General features: G+C 59.1%; 1 protein-coding gene across 1 annotated transcript; it reads left to right on the top strand.

The window, feature by feature from the left end:
* The first annotated feature begins 2,352 nt into the window (after positions 1 to 2,352).
* On the top strand, positions 2,353 to 15,218 carry F10 (coagulation factor X). The gene is made up of 8 exons (XM_045772961.2): positions 2,353 to 2,484; positions 4,223 to 4,383; positions 7,795 to 7,819; positions 8,720 to 8,833; positions 10,419 to 10,550; positions 11,327 to 11,580; positions 13,675 to 13,792; positions 14,611 to 15,218. Exons 1-8 carry the CDS (start codon positions 2,415 to 2,417, stop codon positions 15,198 to 15,200), a joined length of 1,464 nt encoding a protein of 487 aa, XP_045628917.2. The 5' UTR covers positions 2,353 to 2,414; the 3' UTR covers positions 15,201 to 15,218.
* The last annotated feature ends 4,832 nt before the right edge of the window (positions 15,219 to 20,050 follow it).

Genomic DNA, 20,050 nt, shown 5'->3' with positions numbered 1-20,050 from the left:
CGCACACAGAGACGGACTGTGTCACCCCCCGCAGGCCCTCCGCTGGGGCCAGCTCTGCACGTGACAGCTCCCGCCCTGCAGAAGACCACCCTGGCCCTGGCGCCTTCAGTCTGTCAGGCTTTACTGAGCACCTGCTGTGTGCCAGACGTTTGGAGGCGCTCGACACAGAGCAGCAAGCTCGACATGGTGAGGCTGATGTCCTGGCGACCGGGAGCGTCGGTGGTCACTCGCCCCCTGCAGAATGCGTCAGGTGTGGTGGGTGCTGTGGCTCATGGTACAGTGTCTCTCTGTCCCTCTATGTCCCTGTCTCTGTCTCTCTCTGTGTCTGTCTCTGTCTCTATCTGTCCCTGTCTTGCTCTGTCTCTGTCCCTGTCTCTGTCCCTGTCCCTCTGTGTCTCTGTCTCTGTCCCTGTCTCTCTCTGTCTCTGTCTCTGTCCCTGTCTCTGTCTCTGTCCCTGTCTCTCTCTGTCTCTGTCTCTGTCCCTGTCTCTGTCTCTGTCCCTGTCTCTGTCCCTGTCTCCCTGTCTCTGTCCCTGTCTCTGTCTCTCTGTCTCTGTCCCTGTCTCTCTCTGTCCCTGTCCCTGCCTCTGTCCCTGTCTCTCTGTCTCTGTCCCTGTCCCTGTCTCTCTGTCTCTGTCTCTGTCCCTGTCTCTGTCTCTGTCCCTGTCTCTGTCCCTGTCTCTATCCCTGTCTCCCTGTCTCTGTCCCTGTCTCTGTCTCTCTGTCTCTGTCCCTGTCTCTCTCTGTCCCTGTCCCTGCCTCTGTCCCTGTCTCTCTGTCTCTGTTCCTGTCCCTGTCTCTCTGTCTCTGTCCCTGTCTCTGTCCCTGTCCCTCTCTGTCTCTGTCCCTGTCTCTCTCTGTCTCTGTCTCTGTCCCTGTCTCTGTCCCTGTCTCTGTCCCTGTCTCTGTCCCTCTCTGTCTCTGTCCCTCTCTGTCTCTGTCCCTGTCTCTCTGTCTCTGTCCCTGTCTCTCTCTGTCCCTGTCCCTGCCTCTGTCCCTGTCTCTCTGTCTCTGTCCCTGTCCCTGTCTCTCTGTCTCTGTCCCTGTCTCTGTCCCTGTCCCTCTCTGTCTCTGTCCCTGTCTCTCTCTGTCTCTGAACCTGTCTCTGTTTCTGTCCCTGTCTCTGTCCCTCTCTGTCTCTGTCCCTCTCTGTCTCTGTCCCTGTCTCTGTCCCTGTCTCTGTCTCTGCCTGTCTCTGTCCTTCTCTGTCCCTGTATTGCTCTGTCTCTGTCTCTGTCCCTGTCTCTGTCTGTCTCTGTCCTTCTCTGTCCCTGTCTCTGCCCCCCCCATCGAGGGGCCCTGCGCCCACTGCACAGCCCGCACGCCTCCCTCCCTGGTCTGACTGCCACAGGGGGAGCTGCTTTCCGTGGGCACAGACCTGAGCTATTCCTGGTGCTGTCGTCTGTCCTGAGGGGACGCAGCCCCTGGTTGTGGGACCTCCCCTCGGTGAAAGCCAAGCAGGTGAACCCCCCCATTTGTGGTGGGCAGAGAGCTGGCCAGGTGCCCCCCATACTTCCCTGCCCCCCAAGGGGCTGTGGACTGGCCGTGGGGTGGCCGGTCCTCACCTCCTCTCCCGGTGGCCAGACTGGCCTTGGTGTGAGAGACAGACACAGCGTGAGGCCCCTGTAGGGTGCGCAAGGCCCCTGTAGGGTGCATGAGGCAAAGCCCCCGCCAGGGGCACTGGGCCCCTGGCATGCATATGCGCCTACAGGGTTCCTGCACGGCTTAGCCCCGGCACTGAGAGGGATGGCCTGGGCACAGCCCCTCCTGCCCTCGGGCTGATTTGTCAGGCTGGCACAGGCCACGCTGGGCAGGCGCAGTCCTCCCAGAAGTAGCCCAGAAGGAAACGCCTGTCTCTTGGAGCCCCTGGACTTTGGCGGGGGGGTACCAGCCTGACGCACGGGCGAAACACAGGTCCCAGGACCCCTGCGATGGTGGCACTCAGTGGCATGGCCAGATACCACCTAGAGACAGAGGCCACAAGCAGTACAGCTGCGGCCCGCAGTCCTGGTTAGAGCCGCACGTGTGTGTCAGACGGCCGTGGGCTGACACTCTGCTCCCGGAGGACGGTCGGGAAATGACCCTTGGCTCTCATTACAGTCATAAGGACGAAAAGTGAGCTGACAGAACATCTGGAAACTATGAAATGACGCTTTCATTGTCTCCTAACCGCTCCATGTGCCCCTCCGGACGCAGTCACTGACGAGGACGAGGCTCTCCAGGACCTCCGCAGGGCCGCAGCGGCAGGCAGCCATGGCCCCGTGTGGTCACCTGCCCCCGGCCCCCTCGCAGCCCATGCTCCAATCAGGAGGCAGTGATAAGAGAAAGACGACCAGCTGCCTGGAGCCAGGGTGACTGAACCTTGCCCCAGAGACCTGTCACAGCGGGACGGACGCGCTGTCCTTGGCCACACCATGGCGGGCCCACTGTGCCTCGTCCTGCTCGGCACCTCCCTGGCCGGCCTCCTGCTGCCGGGGGGCAGTGGTAAGCGCCCCCTCACCCTGCACACTACAGAGATGGCCCCGGGGAGGAGGAGGGATGGTGGGGGTCAGAGTGATGCCCCCAAATCCCCACGGTGGGGAGAGCGGTGCACACCCTGTGGTGTGACGTGGCTGGGCCTGGTGGCCTCAGCCAAGGGGAGCCCAGGGCCAGGCGTGCCTCCCTCCTGTGGGTGGGGAGTCAGACGGCAGACCGGCGGTCACACACAGAAGCTCGTGGACAGAGAAAGAGGGAGAGACCAAGAGAGACAGAGAGACGTGTCCCCTCCACAGCCAGAGCAAGCTGGGGGGGAAGCGAACTGAGAGGGCCAGGGGGTCCCAGGCTGAGTGGAGGTTCCATGGAGGAAAGAGAATGAGAGAGAAGCCGGTGCCTCTACCCTCAGGCTGGCTTGGCCGGGGAAGCTGGTGCCTGGTTCAAGGCTGGACAGAGAGGGGCTTCTGCACCTTCCAGGACCCTGGGCTGTCCCGAAAGAAGAGGCCCAGAAAGGGGGGAAGCAGAGCAAAGCAGAGGAGAGGGCAGGGGAGCAGCAGCCCGGGGGCAGGCGGGGGCCGGGGGCCGTTCGTGCCCTGGATGGAGGGGAGGGCCAGAGCCTGAAGGGCAGGCAGCGGGGACCGGTGTGTGGGGGACAAGGAGGCGGTGAGAAGTGAGAAGGGGAGAGAAGATGGAGCGGGGGGGGGGGGGACGCATGTGCTTGGTAGCGGGGCAGACCTTTGGGGTGATGGGGGGGCCTACAAGCTAGTTTGAGCTTGGTGTCGCCTTGGAAGGGAAAGCGATCTGAGGTGGGCTTGAAGCTAACGCGTATTAAGCACCTAGGGTGTACAAACCTCGACACGAACGTGACTCTGAGGCGCAGGTAGCGGCCCCCCGTTTGCCAGCGTAAGTAGTAGGTGAGCGAGGTGTGTCTGCAGCTCGGCTGCCTGGCTCCCGGTCCGGGGTCTAGCCTGCACGTGGGGAGTTGGCGTTCCGAGCAAAGGCATGCCACCTGCCCTGCGGAGAGGGGAGGACCGAGCTCAGGACGCAGGTCGACCAGGAAGAGCGTCTGGAGGGCTGCCTCCGTGAGGGCGGGAAGGAAGGCGGAGAGGGGAGCGCAGGGTGAGAAAGGGTGCCCTGGGGCCTCGGGGCCTCCGTGGAGCAGGGAGAGCGTGAGAGACACAGCCTCACACGCAGCCCAAGCAAGGAAGGGCCCCGAGCCTTTGGATCCAAGACATTTCAGCGGGCAGGTCACGGCTCATTTGAGAGTCACAGACCAATTCAGTGGGTTTTTAAGTGAAATGGAACAGAAATCAAGTAGAAAATGTTGCAATAAGTACTGTTTTTTGAAAGTGCTGTTTTGTGTGTGTGTCCTGGGACTTGCTAAAAGTGTGCTCACAAGGGCACCGCTGCTCCCCCCTGAACGGGAGCGGAGCCCTGGATGGTGGGACCAGCACAGGTGCGGGGCCAGGAGGCAGCAGACCCAGGCCCCCAGAGCAGGGAGAGGTGAGGGAGGGCTTGGGTGGCCACGTGACGCTCTGTGGGACATGCGGAGGGGCTGAGGGGCAGCGGGATGGGGCGTGTTGACTTCCGCACAGAAGGGCGTCTGGGGCCTGGTCACTCGTGGTGTCACGAGGGAGGTGGGCGCAAGCAAGGGGGGCCTTTTGCAGTTCGGGGGTGAGCAGATCCTGTGGGGTGAGAGCAGGCCAGCCGCTGAGGCCCTCTGGGCAACATGTCCCCGCCTGTCCGCCAGTGTTTCTCAGCCCAGAGCGCGCCAGCAGCGTCCTGGGGCGCGTCCGCAGGGCAAACTCATTTTTGGAAGAGATGAAGAAAGGGAACCTGGAAAGAGAGTGTATGGAGGAGACGTGCTCCTTCGAGGAGGCCCGTGAAGTCTTTGAGGACACCACCAAGACGGTAAGGGCTGGTGCGCGGGTGCCGTGTAGCAGGGCTCCCCTGGGTGGAGGCAGGCCGGGCACCTGCCAGGGACAGAGAGCAGCCCCAGGCCCCCCGTGTGTGAGGGGTGGGGAGAGGGGAGTCCTTCTCCGCCACCTGTCCTGCGGGGGCCGTGGGGGGACTGAGGGCAGGGTGTGGTCCCGGGTAGGAGGGTCATGAGGCCGTCTGGAGGTTTTGTTAAACCAACTCTAAAACGTAAGGTGTTCATTTAAAAAATGACTCCCGGTCTCAGGGGCGCCTCCCTGGGCTGGCCACACACAGGGACACGGAGCCTGGCGGTCTGTGCCCACACGCACAGCCGCCGCCGAATTCGACGCGAGCACCTGAGGAGCTGCACGGGCAGAGTTAAGGCATCGCCAACAAACATCCCATCAGACAGAGACGAGCTGATTCTGCACTTGGAAATCGGAGTAGCAGAAATAATTCTGAGGAAGAAGAGGAAGCGGACTACGTGACTGAGAGACTCCCTGCAAAGCTATGTAGCCATAGACGCATCGGTGTGCGTTTCGGGAAAGGGACAGATACAGAGATCAATGGGACAGACTGGAAAGTCCATAAATTGACCCACAAAAATATGGCCAATTGACATTTGACAAAGGTTCATCAACGACTCAACGAAGGAAGAATTTCCAGGGACGGCATTGGGACAACTGCCATCTCCATACACAAAAGGTCAACTTTGACCTAAACCTCACAACTGTACAAAGAGTGACTCAAAATGATCATAAATCTAAGGGTAAAACATAAAACTTCAGGGAGAAAATTGTCATGACATGGAGTTAGACAAAAGTTCTTAGACATAACACAAAAGCATAACCCATTAAAGAGGAAATGGGTAAATTAGACTTACTCAAGATTTAGGACTTGTGGGGCGCCTCGGTGGCTCCAGCGTTAAGCGTCTGCCTTCGGCACAGGTCATGATCTCAGGGTCCTGGGAGTCTCCTTGTCCCTCTCCCTCTGCCTCCTGCCTCTCCCCGCCTCCCCATGCTCTCTCTCTCTCAAATAAGTAAAACGTTAAAAAAAAAAATTTAAGACTTGCTCTGTGAAAAGTCTTAAAGAATAAAGATCTAAGCTATTAGCTAAGAAAACGCTTGCCAACCACACACCCAACAAAGGATCTGTATGCAGAGTCTATAAGGAACTCGCACAACTGAGCAGAAGGATGTCAATGACCGACCGCCCGGCCGCACGGAACAGAAGACGTGAACAGACACGTCATAAGGGCGGACGCACGTGGGCAAGTGCGCGCGGCAGACAGGCGAGCTCCTGGGCCTTTACAGGAGCGCGGACCCCACCTGCAGGCTGGAAACCACTGACAGAACCCTCGCTGGGCAGGTGCAGCGGCCCGGACGCTGCTGGACCACATCTCACAACGCTGTTGCCCTCTGACCCCACAACCCCACTCCTGAGCGTGTACCCTAGGGAAGTGAAAACTTGCTCACACGGAAACCTGGGTGTGAACAGCAATCTAGTCACAATCGCCCCAAACTAGCAGTGATGCCGGCGCCCTTGGTTGGGTGGCCGCGTTCAACCCAGTGATGCGACAAGCCGCTCACTGGTGCGCACGGTGGCTGGGATGAGTTTCGGAGGCGTCGTGCCGAATGAAGGAGCTCGTCTCCCCGGGTTGTGCGAGGCTCTCAGAAGTCTCAGCCAGGACAAGGAGCAGATTTGTGGTTCTGGGCACGCGGCTGCTACGGGCCGTGAATGTTGGGGGGCTGGAGCCGCTCTGTGTCTTGACCGTGGTGGTGGTGGTGGCATGAATCCGGGCATGTGTTGGATTTCACAGAATCGTACACCAAAATAGTCGTTTTTGCTGTGTGATTGTCTTCTCAATGAAATTTTAAAGAGACAGTGTCTGAGTTTCCTGAGGGTTCTGTAGCAAAACCCCACAGACTGGACTGGGTGCCTTAGAACCACCGGCATTCACTCTCACGGGTCTGGAGGCCGTAAGCCCAAATCAAGGTGTGAGCAGGTATCAACACGAAATGAACAAACCTCTCAGAATTTCTTTAAAAATACAAAGGAATCGAGTCTTATTCAAGCCCAGGTGAGGACCGCTGCCCAGGATACACAACCTTCCTGAAGAAGAGAGGGCTCCGGGGAAGGAAGGTTTAATACGGTTTATATATGCTTCTCGCTACCTCAAGAATTACAAATCATCATGAAGAACATTCCAGAAAATTCCAACTTTATCTTACGCTGTTAGTATGTGCAAGGTTGCAGACTTCAGAGGTATGGGACCTTAGGAAGACGTTTACTCTGAATCGTGTATATATTTTCTTAAGTAGGCTCCAAGCATGGAGCTCAACGTGGGGCTTGAACTCAGGACGCTGAGATCAAGCTCTGAGCTGAGATCAAGAGTCAGAGGCTTGACCGACTGAGCCGCCCAGGAGCCCCAGGGAAACTTTTACTCTTGTCTTTAGTTTGAAATGTTTCTTTTCCGTTACCCACTAATGAAGCAGACATGCGATGTGCGCTGGGGGCAGCAACAGCCGCGTGCCCCGAGCTTCTGTTGAGTCATTCCGACCTTGATCCCTGTGAAAGCGTAGCCTCCCTGGGCGCCCAGCTGCAGGGCCCACAAACGGTGAAAGTGGAAATGTTCGTTTATGGAGGTCTGCGGGAGAGCAAGTGCCGCACCCCTCTCTGAGCGTCGGGCGCTGCCAGCGGTCCTGGGCCCTCCTTGCCTGGTGGACGCATCCCTGAGACCTCTGCTCTGTCTCCACGTGCAGCTCCCGTGCCCTTTGCATCTCTCCTGAGAGCACTCGGGGTCAGCCCTGAGCCCGTGTGGTCTCCTCTCCAACCTTAATCACGTCTGTCCGCACCCTATTTCCATTAAGACCACACTCTGCAGTTGCACGTGAAGTGGGGGGGTGGGTATGCTGTTCAAACTACGGAACACAGCAGAAATGATTTTTAAGACTATCAACATTTTTAGTGTAATACAGGTTTTTGGTGCCCTATTTTAACCTAATTACCAATAACCATTGTTTCAATTTAACATGATTATTCACCAAGCGTCTGATCCCTTATTGAATTTTGACCCAGATATCTTAACTCAAAACCATTCATTGATCCGCTTGGGTGTAGCGAACAGAGCAAACCATTTCCAGTATAATCCAGTATAATCCCTCCGAGATTAACTTGAAGATAGAGTTTCAACATTGAACAGAGCTGGTGCGTCTAGGATGACCAGAGTCCCACCAGTACAGACGCGGCAGATCTGGAAATCTTCCTCTTAGACTGAGTGTCGCTAGAGCGCAGGGTGCCAGGAGAGGCTCCCCTTGGGGAAGCACCCTGTCCAGGCTGGGCGTGGTGGCTGTGTGAAATGTCTGTTTTCCCTAATGTATTTTCAAATCTTCTTTCCCCTTTTAGACTGAATTCTGGAATAAATACAAAGGTGAGATGTTTTCTATTTTAATATTGAGTGGGGTTCATTCAGACACTGAAATAAGATCGCTTTTGAGTTTTGAAAATTCTTCCTGAATTTCCTTTCTGCTCCTGCTTACTTCTTACCCACCTAAGACTTTTCCTCTCTGAGCGTTTTCTTAGTTACTGTGAAATCATTTTTTGTAACTTTATGCTAATTCTTGCTTTGTTACTTACTTAAATGTAGATTTGATTAGTTCACTTTCACTTGAGAAGTACCCAACTCGATGCTAATTTTCTTAATGCAAGGTATTAGGTAGAAACAAAGAATAGATTCTGAAAGATTAGTTCTTCTAAGAAAACTGAATGTTTACAGCTTGTGAAATGGTATAAATCATGACTCATGTTTCATTCTGATAACACCTTTCAAATTTCTCAAAATGGCAATTGGACATGTCTCTAAATCAGGTTGTCCAAATACACCAAGAAATGTGAAGTCCCATGTTAGTCCTGGACAGTGATCTTTGTGTTCTGATTTTACCTCCAGACCATGTGGGAAGAGGCCCCCGAACACGGGTCTTGTCAGTGCCGAGCCTAGAAACAAGTGTCGGGCAATCCCCCACCCTCTGACCTCCCACACGGTCACCAGCCCAGAGCTCCTCACTCTCTTGAAAACACACTGTCCAACATCTCAGCAGAAATAGAAAAGCTTATCAATGGCCCAGTTAGATAAGAGCATCACGTACAGAGAGCCACAAAAGGTGGGGGTAAAATGAAGTCCAGATGGGAGAAATGTTTACAGGGAGACGGGAAGAATTTCGGGTTTATTCAGGTTATCTGAATAGCACGTGCCAAGATCAACACGGCGAAGCCATTTCCACGGTCATGGGAGCTGCCTGCAAGCTTGGGCTCCCGAACTCTGTCTCTGCAGATGGCGACCAGTGTGAGAGCGGTCCTTGCCAGAACGAGGGCCAGTGCAGAGACGGCCTTGGGGAGTACACGTGCACCTGCCTGGAAGGATATGAAGGCAAAAACTGCGAATTGTGTGAGTTCTCTTCCCAGTGTCCCTTCAGTGCGGGCTTACCTGGCGGTTCAGGAGCAAGGGAAGGAGCCAGACCTCTAGGGAGACCATCCTGGGTCCCTTCCGGTTTCGAGTCTGCGCTCTCGCACACTGTGCCTCTGTAGGAGCAGCGACAGCAGCCAAGTTAGAGCCCAGCGCGTCCCACGCTCTGCTGGGTTTTACGGTACGGCGAGAAACACGCAGCCTCGCCTCTTCCTCTGAGAGGCTGTGGCACATTCGTGGCGTGCAGGGCCCATAACTCAGAGACGAGTTTGGGCCGTTCCTCTCCCAGGGTGGCCTCCCCCTCACCAGCTACCGATCCCTGTGGTCCCAGAAGCGGCTCTGAATCTCCACCTTCCACTCACCTCCATGAGTGCGAACGTCAACTCCAAAAGGCCGGGATGGTCCACTTACAAAAATGTGATACATTTAATGAATTCTACATGGAAAAGTCACTGAGAGTTTTCCTGATATGGTGATTAACTTAATAAAAATTAGATGCGTATTAGCCAGTCCCCCCAAGGGGAAGACTCGCATTTCTCTGGGGTTACGTCCTGTTAATCCGCAGAACGTGCTCTGAGCTTGGATTCCTCTGGGCTGGTCCCCGCTGGGACCGTCCGTTCCGCATCCTGCCGCCCGGAGGCCAGAGCTGCCTGTGCTGCTCACCGCGTGGTTCCGCCCCGAGCTCCCGTGCGTGTTTTCTAAAGTCGCGCTAACGTTGATCTTCTCACTGCAATTATTTCGTCATCAAAGCCCAAATGGCGGAATGTGACGTAAATTGCCGTGGCGGTGTCAGTGATGGGACCTGGGGGCTGGGTGTGGAGTGCGTGCCCGCCACAGCGGCAGCGCTGGCTTAGTCAGAGCGCCGTGCCCCAGGGGACACGCTCGGCCCAACCTCGAAGCCCCCGGAAGCTCCACGGCCTCTTGGTGTCACGAGCGTCCCGGGACGTGCCAGGTGGCCTTAGTCCAGCGCGCACCCACGCCCGTCCCTCCCACTGCTGCGCTGGAGCCCGGACCCCAGTCTCCGAGATGTGCCCCGGCCCCTCTATGCTGCAGAGGATCCTCCAGCCTCAGTGGACCGGCCCGTGGCCACACTGCCTGAGCACCTAGCCCCAGAGCCCGTCCTCGTGTAGGCGGCCTGTGCACACCCAGCTCGCGGCTCTGGGGAGGAGCGTGTGCCCTTCTTAGGGCTGAACCTGAGACCCGCCGGCCTCCAGGGCCCTCCCGGGGCGTGCTGGGGTTTCTGCAGGACCTTCTGGAAGTCTGGCGCCCAGGGCCCTGCAGACGCCATGCCGTCCCCACAGGGTCTGGGGAGCAGTGGGGCGGGAGAAGCGTGTACACAGGGGAGTGGTCCCCCGGCCCCCTAGCCTGCTCTTGGTGCCTGTGCTGTTTGCGTGGGCACGGCGAAGGTGCGTCGGCTGTGTGGCTCTGGCCGTCGGCTCCAGCTGGCGGGTCCACTGTGGGGCTGGCGGGCGGGTTGATGGGCCCCTGGTGCTGCTGTCCTTCCTCCCGGCCAAGGGAGCCTCAGCTTCCCTGGGCTGTCCTGAGGGCCCCCATGCGTCTCGTGCAGCCACGCGGAAACTCTGCAGTGTGGATAACGGGGACTGTGAGCAGTTCTGCAGGGAGGAGCAGAGCTCCGTGGTGTGCTCCTGTGCCAGCGGGTACGTCCTCGGGGACAACGGCAAGTCCTGCATCTCCACAGGTAGGAGGCACGTGGGCCAGAGTGCGCAGGCCCGCCTGCATCCCGGGTGGGCCACAGGGTTGGATAATAGACCCACTGTTTCTGGGAACCGTCTGAGGAATGGGGCCAGCAGGATTGCCTAACTCCCCGGTGCCTGTGGGGATGGGGCAGTGCCTGGCTCGTAGCCAACTCTGAACAGCCATGACACGCTTGTGACCTGGGCACGTCCGGTTGCCCTGGAAGGCCAGGAGTCGGAACAGGTGCAGGGCAGCCTGCCTATCGGGGCCGTGGATGCTGGGGGGCGGGGACAGGAGCTGGAAGGGGAACCAAGGACCCCCAAGAATGAGTAGGTCGTGCAAGCCCCAAGCGATGGGCTTCAGCTCCCTTCTCTGTGATGAAAGCCGGGCCCTGACTCGGCCGGGTAGGCTCACAGACGGCATGGCCTAGTGAGGGGACATAAGCAGGGAGTCCTCACCCCTGCAGGGCCCACCTGGGCCAGAGCTCTGAGGGGCCACTCCTCTCTCTCTTAACTTCAGCTGCTTCTCACGGTGGCCCCATGTGCTCCTCAGAGCCTGGTCCCCTGCCTGGCCCACAGCTCTGGTCGGGCTGCAGAGCCTCGGGCGCTCCAGGATCAGGGCGCGTGCCCCCTGCCTGTGACAACGGCCTCTATCGTGTAACCCCGGCTCTCAGCGGTCCCCTCTGTTGCTCCCATCCTCCTCCCCCAGGTCAGGTCGGGAGACTGTGCGTGTGGGACAGGGAGGGTCTCACTCTACTGAAGCCAGCCCGTGTCCTTTCAGAGCCTTTCCCCTGCGGGAAAACCACGATGGGGCGCAGGAAGAGGTCAGCGGAGAGCACCCACAGCGGCGAGGGTCCCTCGGAAGCCGAAGCCGACCTGCCGGAGCAGTACGACCCTGGGGACCTGCCCCCCACCGAGAGCCCCCTGCTCCTGCTGCCCTTCAACGAGACAGAGCCCAGCCCCGAGGAGGATGCCAGCAGCCTGGTCCGGATCGTGGGCGGGCAGGACTGCAAGGACGGCGAGTGCCCCTGGCAGGTGACCGTGGAGTGGGCCTGGGGGCGTGGGCAGTGGACACATCCCGCTGGCTCCGGGGCGGACGGTGCCTGAGATGAGAAGTGGGCCCTGTCGCTCCCCGCCCTCTGTCCAACCCCATCTGTGTGCCCGTGAAGGACAGAAGAAAGAGAAGGTAGTCCGCGACCTCTCCCAGCTCAGGCCGCAGGCTCAGGTCGTCAGGGGGAGCGCTGCCCGGTGTGGCCGAGCCCTCGGCTTGCTCTCCAACTACCGGCAGAAAGAGTCACTCCCCTTGCTTATTCTCTAATTTGGTAAAAAGATTTTTGACCAAACATGTAAATCCTGACAAGGCAGGTAGTAATTTGGAGAAGAGCGTATCCGTGTGTTTGCCAAGGCAAAAAATCCCTCTTCGCTTGTTGATTTGGACTAAGGTTGCCCAATTTAGCAAAGAACGACACAGGACTTATGCTTGGAGCTTCAGATAAACAACGGACAATTTCTAATGTGAGTGCGTCCCGAAGACTGCGCGGGACACATTTATGCTAAAAACTGTTTACTGTTGATCTGATTCAAGTTTAACAGGGTGTCCTCTGTCTTATCTGGCCATCCTAACTTGGGCTTTAGGGTTTAGTACCCAAAGCCAAAATCTTCTCCTACAAGAAAAACTCCAACAACCTTTAGAAATGAGCTCAGCCTGCCCCAACTTGGGGCTCCGCGACAGGCGTGCATTTGCCTAAATGACCAGGTCAGGGAGGAGCGCTTCAGCGTGCGGTCACCTTGCCCGCAGCACACTTCACGAGGATGGTTGTGGGTCCGACGTGGCCCTGGGCCTCGAGTGCAGGATGTGAGATCCGCAGATCTGTCCTGGGACGTGTGCACGTCCAGAACCAGGAAGAGCCGCGAGCCCACCCGAGCCACCCAAACTGGAGCTGGTGTGTGACACGTGCCACCGAGGCGGCCCCAGAGGGAGCACATGCAGCCCCCATGGGATGCGCGGGAGGAATTCTCCTCCCCACCCTGGGCGGCATGGCGGTGGCTTCAGACGGTGGTCTGCAGGCGACGAGGATGGGGAAGATGCGCCTGGGCATCGGGGTCCTGTCCAGGGGACTCCTGGCTCCTGCTCCCCAGCCCAGCCCAGTGGCCTCCCTCCATGTTAGGGCGAGGAGTTGGGGTCCAGCTTTGGGAAGACTGACTCTCCCTCGCTGGTCACCCAGGCTGGCTTAGGAGTTAATCAATCAGGCAGAGAAAGGCAGCAGCATTGCCGTTTCCCGCTGGTCGCGGTGGTCTTCAAGGGCTCTTTCAGAACTTGAGGCTGTTCCTTGACCAGCATACACCCCCCGCCAGGAACCCCTGCTCACTGGACATGGAAGTCTCCAGGAAAAGCAGAAAGCGCTCCGTCTCCAGATTTGCAAGCCCCGCTCTTTGTGGGAAAGTGGTGGTGCCTGCCGACCACCAGTGCTCCCTCCCTCCCTCCCAAATCCCACCAGGGAGAAAGTCACCCCCGGGGGGAGCCACGTGGATTCCAAGGACACTGCCCTTGAATGGGGGCATCTGAGGCCCCAAGGGGAAGACCTGCCCAGGCGCTGGAAGCTTCTCCCCAAGGACTGGCGCCTGCCTGGTCTTGCTCTCACAGCAAAGGTTTTCACAGTGAAAATCGTGCTTCTACGGCTGACACTGCAGAGAGCTGGAGGGTGTGTGAGGGCTCCCTGTCCTGGGAGCCTGCAGCCCGGGAGCAGAAAGCCGGTGAAGCCCCGCAGCAACCTCCCTGGGCGCCAGCACCGGCCACTCCGTGGGGCCTCAGCGAACGTCTGTGGGGTCCGCGAGTGCGCTGCTGCGCGCACAGGAGCTGCCCGAGCCCGCGGTGTCCGGGCAGTGGCTGGGGGGCACCTGGGAAGCAGCCAGGGCCCGACCGCAAGCCCCACAGGGAGAGAGGCCTTGCGGCTGAACGCCCGTGGGACACGCGGGAGTCCGCGGGTTCCAGGCTGGAGACGCGCCCGTTCCCAACGGGGAGGGCGGCAGCGGGAGGCCCTGACCAGGCGGGGAGGTGGGAGGGAGGCTCTCCCTCTCCTCTCCGCGAAGGCAGACCCAACCTGGCGGACGCGGGTGTGCCCCTTGCAGGCTCTGCTCATCAACGAGGAAAACGAGGGGTTTTGCGGAGGGACCATCCTGAGTGAGTACTACATCCTCACAGCGGCTCACTGTGTCCAACAAGCCAAGAAATTCACGGTGAGGGTAGGTAAGTGGCGCCACGACCCCCCTGCCCTGCAGGGAACTCTGTCACTTGCTTATCTTCGGGCGCTAGCTGGAAACACTAGCTGACACAACGGAACCTGGAGGGCGCAGGTCGGGATGTCACGGAGCAGGGGGTCCTCCCTGATGCGCTCCAGTCCGGGTCCAGGGCCACGAGCCTCCCCTCAGTGTCCCTTCCTCCAGGAAGGCTTCCAGAGCTCCTCCTCAACAGTCTGAGCACGGAGCGTGGCCCGTCACATCTTGTAACGTCTGTCCTTCTCTCCCAGCGCAAGCCACGAATGCAACCACACGTGTGATCGCTAGTTCTCTATGATACGTTTTTAGAGTTAACAGGTGAAATTAATTTTAGTAATAGACCTTCATCCAATATATCTGAAGTATTATTATCTCAATGTGTAATCAACTTTAAAAGTATTAATGAGACATTTTGAGTTTGTGTTTTCATTGCCTGAGAATTGACGCTCCACGCATCCCAGTTCCGACCGGCCGCCTTTCGAGCTGGCGGCCGCCCTCTGAGGACGGCGGGTCCAGAGCTGGTACCCGTGCTGCGTGACAGTCTCAGGAAACATCTGCCTGAGGCGCTGGCCATAGCTATAAAGTGTGACTGGGGGTCACCCCTAGAGAGCGAGCGACATTGGAGGTCATTTTTATTTGCTTTATGCTTTCCTTCGTTTTTCAGATTTTCTAGTGACCGTATTTCACTTTTTTATATAAACACCACGAATAGCTGCTCTGAACAGCCGCGTGCGCGTGCGTGCCGGCCCACTCTGGGCCGAGCCCCACCGTGTCCTCGCCACTCTGCAGGTGAACGGGACACGGACAAGGAGGAGGGCAATGAGGTCGCCCACGAGGTGGAGCTGGTCGTCAGGCACAACAGGTTCGTCAGGGAGACCTATGACTTCGACATCGCCGTCGTCAAGCTGAAGACGCCCATCACCTTCCGCATGAACGTGGCCCCCGCCTGCCTGCCCCAGAAGGACTGGGCCGAGTCCACGCTCATGACGCAGAAGACGGGCATCGTCAGCGGCTTCGGGAAGACCCACGAGAAGGGCCGGCCGTCCAGAACCCTCAAGATGATGGAGGTGCCGTACGTGGACAGGAACACCTGCAAGCTGTCCAGCAGTTTCAGCATCACCCCGAACATGTTCTGCGCCGGCTACGACTCCAAGCCCGAGGACGCCTGCCAGGGCGACAGCGGGGGCCCCCACGTCACCCGGTTCAAGGATACCTACTTCGTCACCGGCATCGTCAGCTGGGGAGAAGGATGTGCGCGGAAAGGGAAGTATGGGGTCTACACCAAGGTCACCAACTTCCTCAAGTGGATTGACAAATCCATGAAAGGCCGGTCCACAGCCCCGGCGTCGGCAGGGGACCCTGCGCCTCACCCCCATTAAAGGCATTCTCCCTCAAGACCCGCTGGTCGCCGCTCGTGTCTCATTTGTGTTCACACGGCCGCGGCCTGGAGCACGTCTCCTGCCTGCGGTCATGAGATCTGTGTTGATTCCTTGGGCTGGTTTTCTCTCACTCTGCTGACGAGAATTTTCCTTTGGAACACTAGGTCCCGCCTCTCCCCCGCCAGGTCGGGGGTGCTTCTCAGGGAAATGCTATCCTTTGCAGGATAGGAGTCTGGACCCCGGGATGACCAAAACCATCATGGGCCGTTCCTGTGCACAGTGGGCTTTTCCGGTTTTGATTGCCGTAGGCTGCCGTGTGGCTCAGGACACTTGGAATAACTAGGTTCTGGGAGCAGGGATCGGGCAGCCTCACCCTGGGGTGGGGCGGGGGTCCCAGCCCCGAGACAGGGTGGAAATGCGTCCTCACGGGAAGGCTCTCCAAGAGCCTCTCACTGGCAGGGACGCTTCTGTGTGGACTTAGCGGCTGCTTCTCCTGGCCTCACGCTGGACTCAGCTGTGCTCCCAGGTGCCGGCTGCCCCCAGCCGCCAGCGTTACATCAGGGTGGACGCGGCCCCTCAGCGACCCCACATGGTGTGCTGACGGGGCTGTGGGAGGGACCTCGTCTCCTCGACGCGGCAAGCCCTTCGCGTCACCGCGCGCAGCTCTCCGGGCCCCCAGCTAAGCGGTCACGAGAAGCAAAGTGCTTTAGAAAACACGACGGGTCACCTCAGACCAGACTCGCCAGGGCGTTTTCTGAACGCCCCGCAGTGTGTGCTTTGCGCAACTTCGCTAAGCAAAGTTTCAAAGTTCCAGGACGAAGACCCCCGAATGTCACAAGCTGGGCAGAGTGTTTTGTAAACAATAGATATCGCAAGGTTCGGAAAATCAATGTGAACGGCTATGCAGTTTCCCAGAGCCAGTCTGAGGAAAGCAGAGAAAGCCGAGGGCCGCGTGGATCAGAGGCCCTCCTGGAGAGAGGCTTGCCCGCCGCGGACTGCAGTCCCCTTGCTCTTTGTGCGGCGGTGCACCCTGCACGGGTTCTGACACCAAAGGTGGTTTGGGGCCCAGAGGACTGGCGGAAGACCCACAGGTGAAAAATGTCTTCGCTGCTACCACTCCCATCTCTCACTGTTGGCCACTGATTGGTGACCGGGCTCACGTGTGCATCCGAGGGGGAGACCGAGGTGGGAGAGAGAAAAAGGGGAGGCCTGTCGCCTCCCCGGGTTGGCTTATTCCCTCATCCAGAAGTAGACTCAGTTCAGTGAGGTTCTGGAGGAGATGGTGGGACAGGATGGGGCTCATCTGCTCACCCCCCATGCCCAGTGCCACTCACCTCCCTCCAAGTCACTGTCTGCCTGGGGACGGAGCTCCCGGAGCCACCTCGTGAACACAGCACCCAGCCAGGCTGGTCTGCTACAGCCAAGCGTCGGTGTCCCTTGGGGACACGGGTAGGAGCAGCTGGGGTGGGGCCCAGGAGCCACAGGGAGAGAAGACAGGGCATGAGTGTTGCTCCTGAGAGAGAAGCAGGGGTCACAGGACAATCCCAATGAGCCTGTCTGCTCTGTAACACCCACCCATTCTGCGAAGGATCAGTCGCCCTCACGCACGGAGAGGCTTCTGCAGGCAGAGCCCGAGGTCGGTGGCAGGATGGAGCTGCCTCGTCGGGAGGGCGGGTGGGTTTGGGTTCTGTGTGGGGGCAGCCTCACAGCTAGGCCGCCACAGGGACTGCTGGTCGAGGCAGGTCACCGAGGACACCAAACCCTCGCGGACATGTCCTAGAGAAGCACGATATTCAGAGTCTCAGCGCATCGCTGAGAAAGGACGTTTTTATCACAGACAGGACAGGTGGCTTTCTCTGGAGCCAAAGCACCCCTGGGAGTCAGTGCACGTGGGGAGCATGTGGGTGGACCCAGAATGGGCTGTGAGGTGCCCCCGCGGTGCTGAGAGCGCTTCCCAGGTTGGGGGATACACTTGGTTCTTAAAAACGCCACCTGGGTGCACTGGTCACATGGTGCAAGGCCCCAGGCTGTGGTCCACTCGGTCCCTTTACAGAAACACTTGCTAAGCTGCCTCGGGGACCCCACCCGCGACTCTGGCCTCCGCACTGGGCTCCAGGCAACGCCGCCCTCGGCTGGCACTCTGTATCCATGGGGTCGGCCGAGCCCCTACAGGCTGCTTGCCGGGCTCAGGTTTCTCCCCCCGATGGGGCCCCCATCACGCTGCCTGTTCTCCTGGCGGTGGGGCTTGTTGGTGTCCCCCACGCACCTGGCGGGTGAGCTCCGGATGACGGCTGCGCCCCGCCTGCGTCCCCTGCCCAGAGCCGCCGATGCGCAGCCTGAGTGTTGTCACGGGGCACTGCATGCAGCGTACTGGCCACCCCCGTTTCCCAGGACCTCACTCCTGCGAGGCCCGCCGGCTCTGGCACTCTCGACACCTCGCCTCAGCTCTTTGCCTTGGACAGGAAAACAAAGGAAAAGCAGATGTGAAGACACTGAATCGAGCCAACAAAGTCCCCATCTGTGCCCTGCTGTGGGGCCGGTGGCGGTTCTCAGCAGCCCCACGTCCTCAGGCCTGCATTTGCAGACCTGTTCTTGGCGGCGGCGGGCCGGCAGCCTGGCGGGCCGCGCGGTGCTGCTCCTGGGCCTCCTCGCCTGCCCATCAGAGCCCTCGGGGAGGTTCTGCTGCACCTGACTCGGCCTTTCCCACGGCCACTGGGGCAGGCAGGGCTTTCTCCAGTGTGACCCGCGAGGTCCGAGCTCGCCTGGAAGGACCCTCCCATCTCTCTCATTAGTGACACGTGGGGGTCCTCCTGGAGTGACGCCCAGACGGCCATGGGTGCGCAGGGTCCAGCCAGTAGCGGCCTGACAGCAGGTTCTGACAACCGCCACCACCCCACTAGCTCTGCACACCAGCCCCTCTGCCCTGCCCCCACCCTCCTGCACACACAGAAAGAAGAATATAAACCTCAATTTATGATCTTTAAGCAAAGATTGCATGTTGAAATGATAGTATTTGGGTCTACTGTGTTAGATAAGTACATTATTAAAATTATTTTAACCTCTCCCTGTTGATGTTTTGAATGTGGTGCTGGGACACTCTTCTGACCCCTGGGCATGCGCCTGTCTCTCCTGGACGGCCCCGTCCAGCACACCGTCCACACAGCAGGTCCCGTCCCTCCACCGATCAGAACCTTCACCGTGTCGTGCCAGCGAGAGCATGGTTTGTAAGAGAGGCCCACACGTGACATTAGACCGTTAGCGGCACGGTACACAATCTTATGCAACACAAAACAGGCACAGGACCCTCAACCAAAGGGGGTCTGTGGGATTTCAGTTCTGGAAGGGCTGTGGGTCAGACAGGCAGCCAGAAATCCCCTCAGTAAAAGCGGAAAGTGGACATTATATATCACTTTTGGTAAATGCATCACGGGGCTGGCACAATGACAAGAAACCAAGAGGAGCAAAAAAATAAAATGAAAGAAAGGTGAACGTGACCTCAGCTATCACTGCTCAGTCTTCCGCAAAGTGGCCCTTAACCTCATATTCCAGAATGGCACTTAGAGCTCCAGCCATTACACCTGTGTCCCAGGCAAAAGGATGGAGGGAGGGTCAAAGAAACAGCCCAGGGCCACACCAGTCATCTTTCAAGAGCTGCAGCCTGGCTCTTCTGTCCACATCCTGACGGCCAGCACTTGGCCACACGGCCACCCTCAGCACCAGGTGCCCAGCTCGCTTCTGCCCCCTTCGTGCCCCCAGTGCAGGCTGAAGAACTGTGAGGCTGCTCCCTGCCATCTTTTGCCTCCGTCTGAAATGCTCCCACTTCCCACCCTTCCGGGTCCTGAGCTGACGCCGACCTCGGTAGGAAAGCAGCTTCAGGGGGATGCCCTCGCTGGCCCTGCCGCCGTGGCATCTGGTTCTCCTGGTGTCTGACGGATGGCTTCTCTGCAGCTCCCTGACTTGCGCTCTGACTGGAATCCTGGTTCATCGTGTGGGATGACTGGCAAGGTCCTGGTGCCACATGGCCAGCCGCCTGAGACCGTCTGTCTGGCTGCCCGCTCAACTCCCAGCGCCCGGCCAGACCCTGGCGCAAGGAGGATGCTCAGCACGCACCAGCCAGCTGTCCAGCTTCCCGTCCCACCGCGCCTCCCCCTGCACCCAGGGTTAGCTTCCCGCCCCACCGCGCCTCCCCCTGCGCCCAGGGTTAGCTTCCCGCCCCACCGCGCCTCCCCCTGCGCCCAGGGTTAGCTTCCCGCCCCACCGCGCCTCCCCCTGCGCCCAGGGTTAGCTTCCCGTGCCACCGCGCCTCCCCCTGCGCCCAGGGTTAGCTTCCCGTGCCACCGCGCCTCCCCCTGCGCCCAGGGTTAGCTTCCTGTCCCACCGCACCTCCCCCTGTGCCCAGGGCTTTAGCCAAACTGGCCACTTCCCCCGAGTAGCTCTGCAACAGAGCACAGACCCGCCCTTGGCCATCAGAGCCAAAGACAGCTGGGAAGATCCTGCTCGGCGGGGCTGCTTCTCCAGTCCCCCGTGGCCACACCACAGCCACCGAGGGCATGGGGGGGGGTGCTGCAGGCCCCTAAACCCGTGGGGAATACCGTCTAGAGGAGCACGAGAGGTCAGAAGACGACACCAGGCCTCACGTGGGCTGGGCCCGGGGCAGCTGCCTGCCGGGCCTGGGAGCTGCTGGCTCATGGCTGCGCCTCTTTGCTCCGCTCCTGAAGCAGCCCGCCAGCCCTCGGGGCTCAGTCAGCATCGGGGCGCCTCCGTCTCTAAACAGGAAGAGCAGCTTCTCCCAGGCAGGTCCGAGGCGAAGCTAGAGAGCACAGAAGCACAGTCACTGCCCACCACCTTTG

This window comes from Ursus americanus, chromosome 10 (assembly GCF_024610735.1).
Source record: "Ursus americanus isolate L20-20 chromosome 10, mUrsAme1.1.p, whole genome shotgun sequence".
Classification (NCBI taxonomy): Eukaryota; Metazoa; Chordata; class Mammalia; order Carnivora; family Ursidae; genus Ursus; species Ursus americanus.
The sequence above is the reverse complement of the archived record's forward strand: the minus strand, read 5'-3'. Positions and strand labels throughout refer to the sequence as shown.

Coding starts and splice junctions, on each gene's coding strand:
- F10 (XM_045772961.2), top strand. CDS start 2,415: ATGGCGGGCCCACTGTGCCTCGTCCTGCTCGGCACCTCCCTGGCCGGC. Junction 4,384..7,794: donor TTGAGGACACCACCAAGACG/GTAAGGGCTGGT, acceptor TTCCCCTTTTAG/ACTGAATTCTGGAATAAATA. Junction 13,793..14,610: donor GAAATTCACGGTGAGGGTAG/GTAAGTGGCGCC, acceptor GCCACTCTGCAG/GTGAACGGGACACGGACAAG.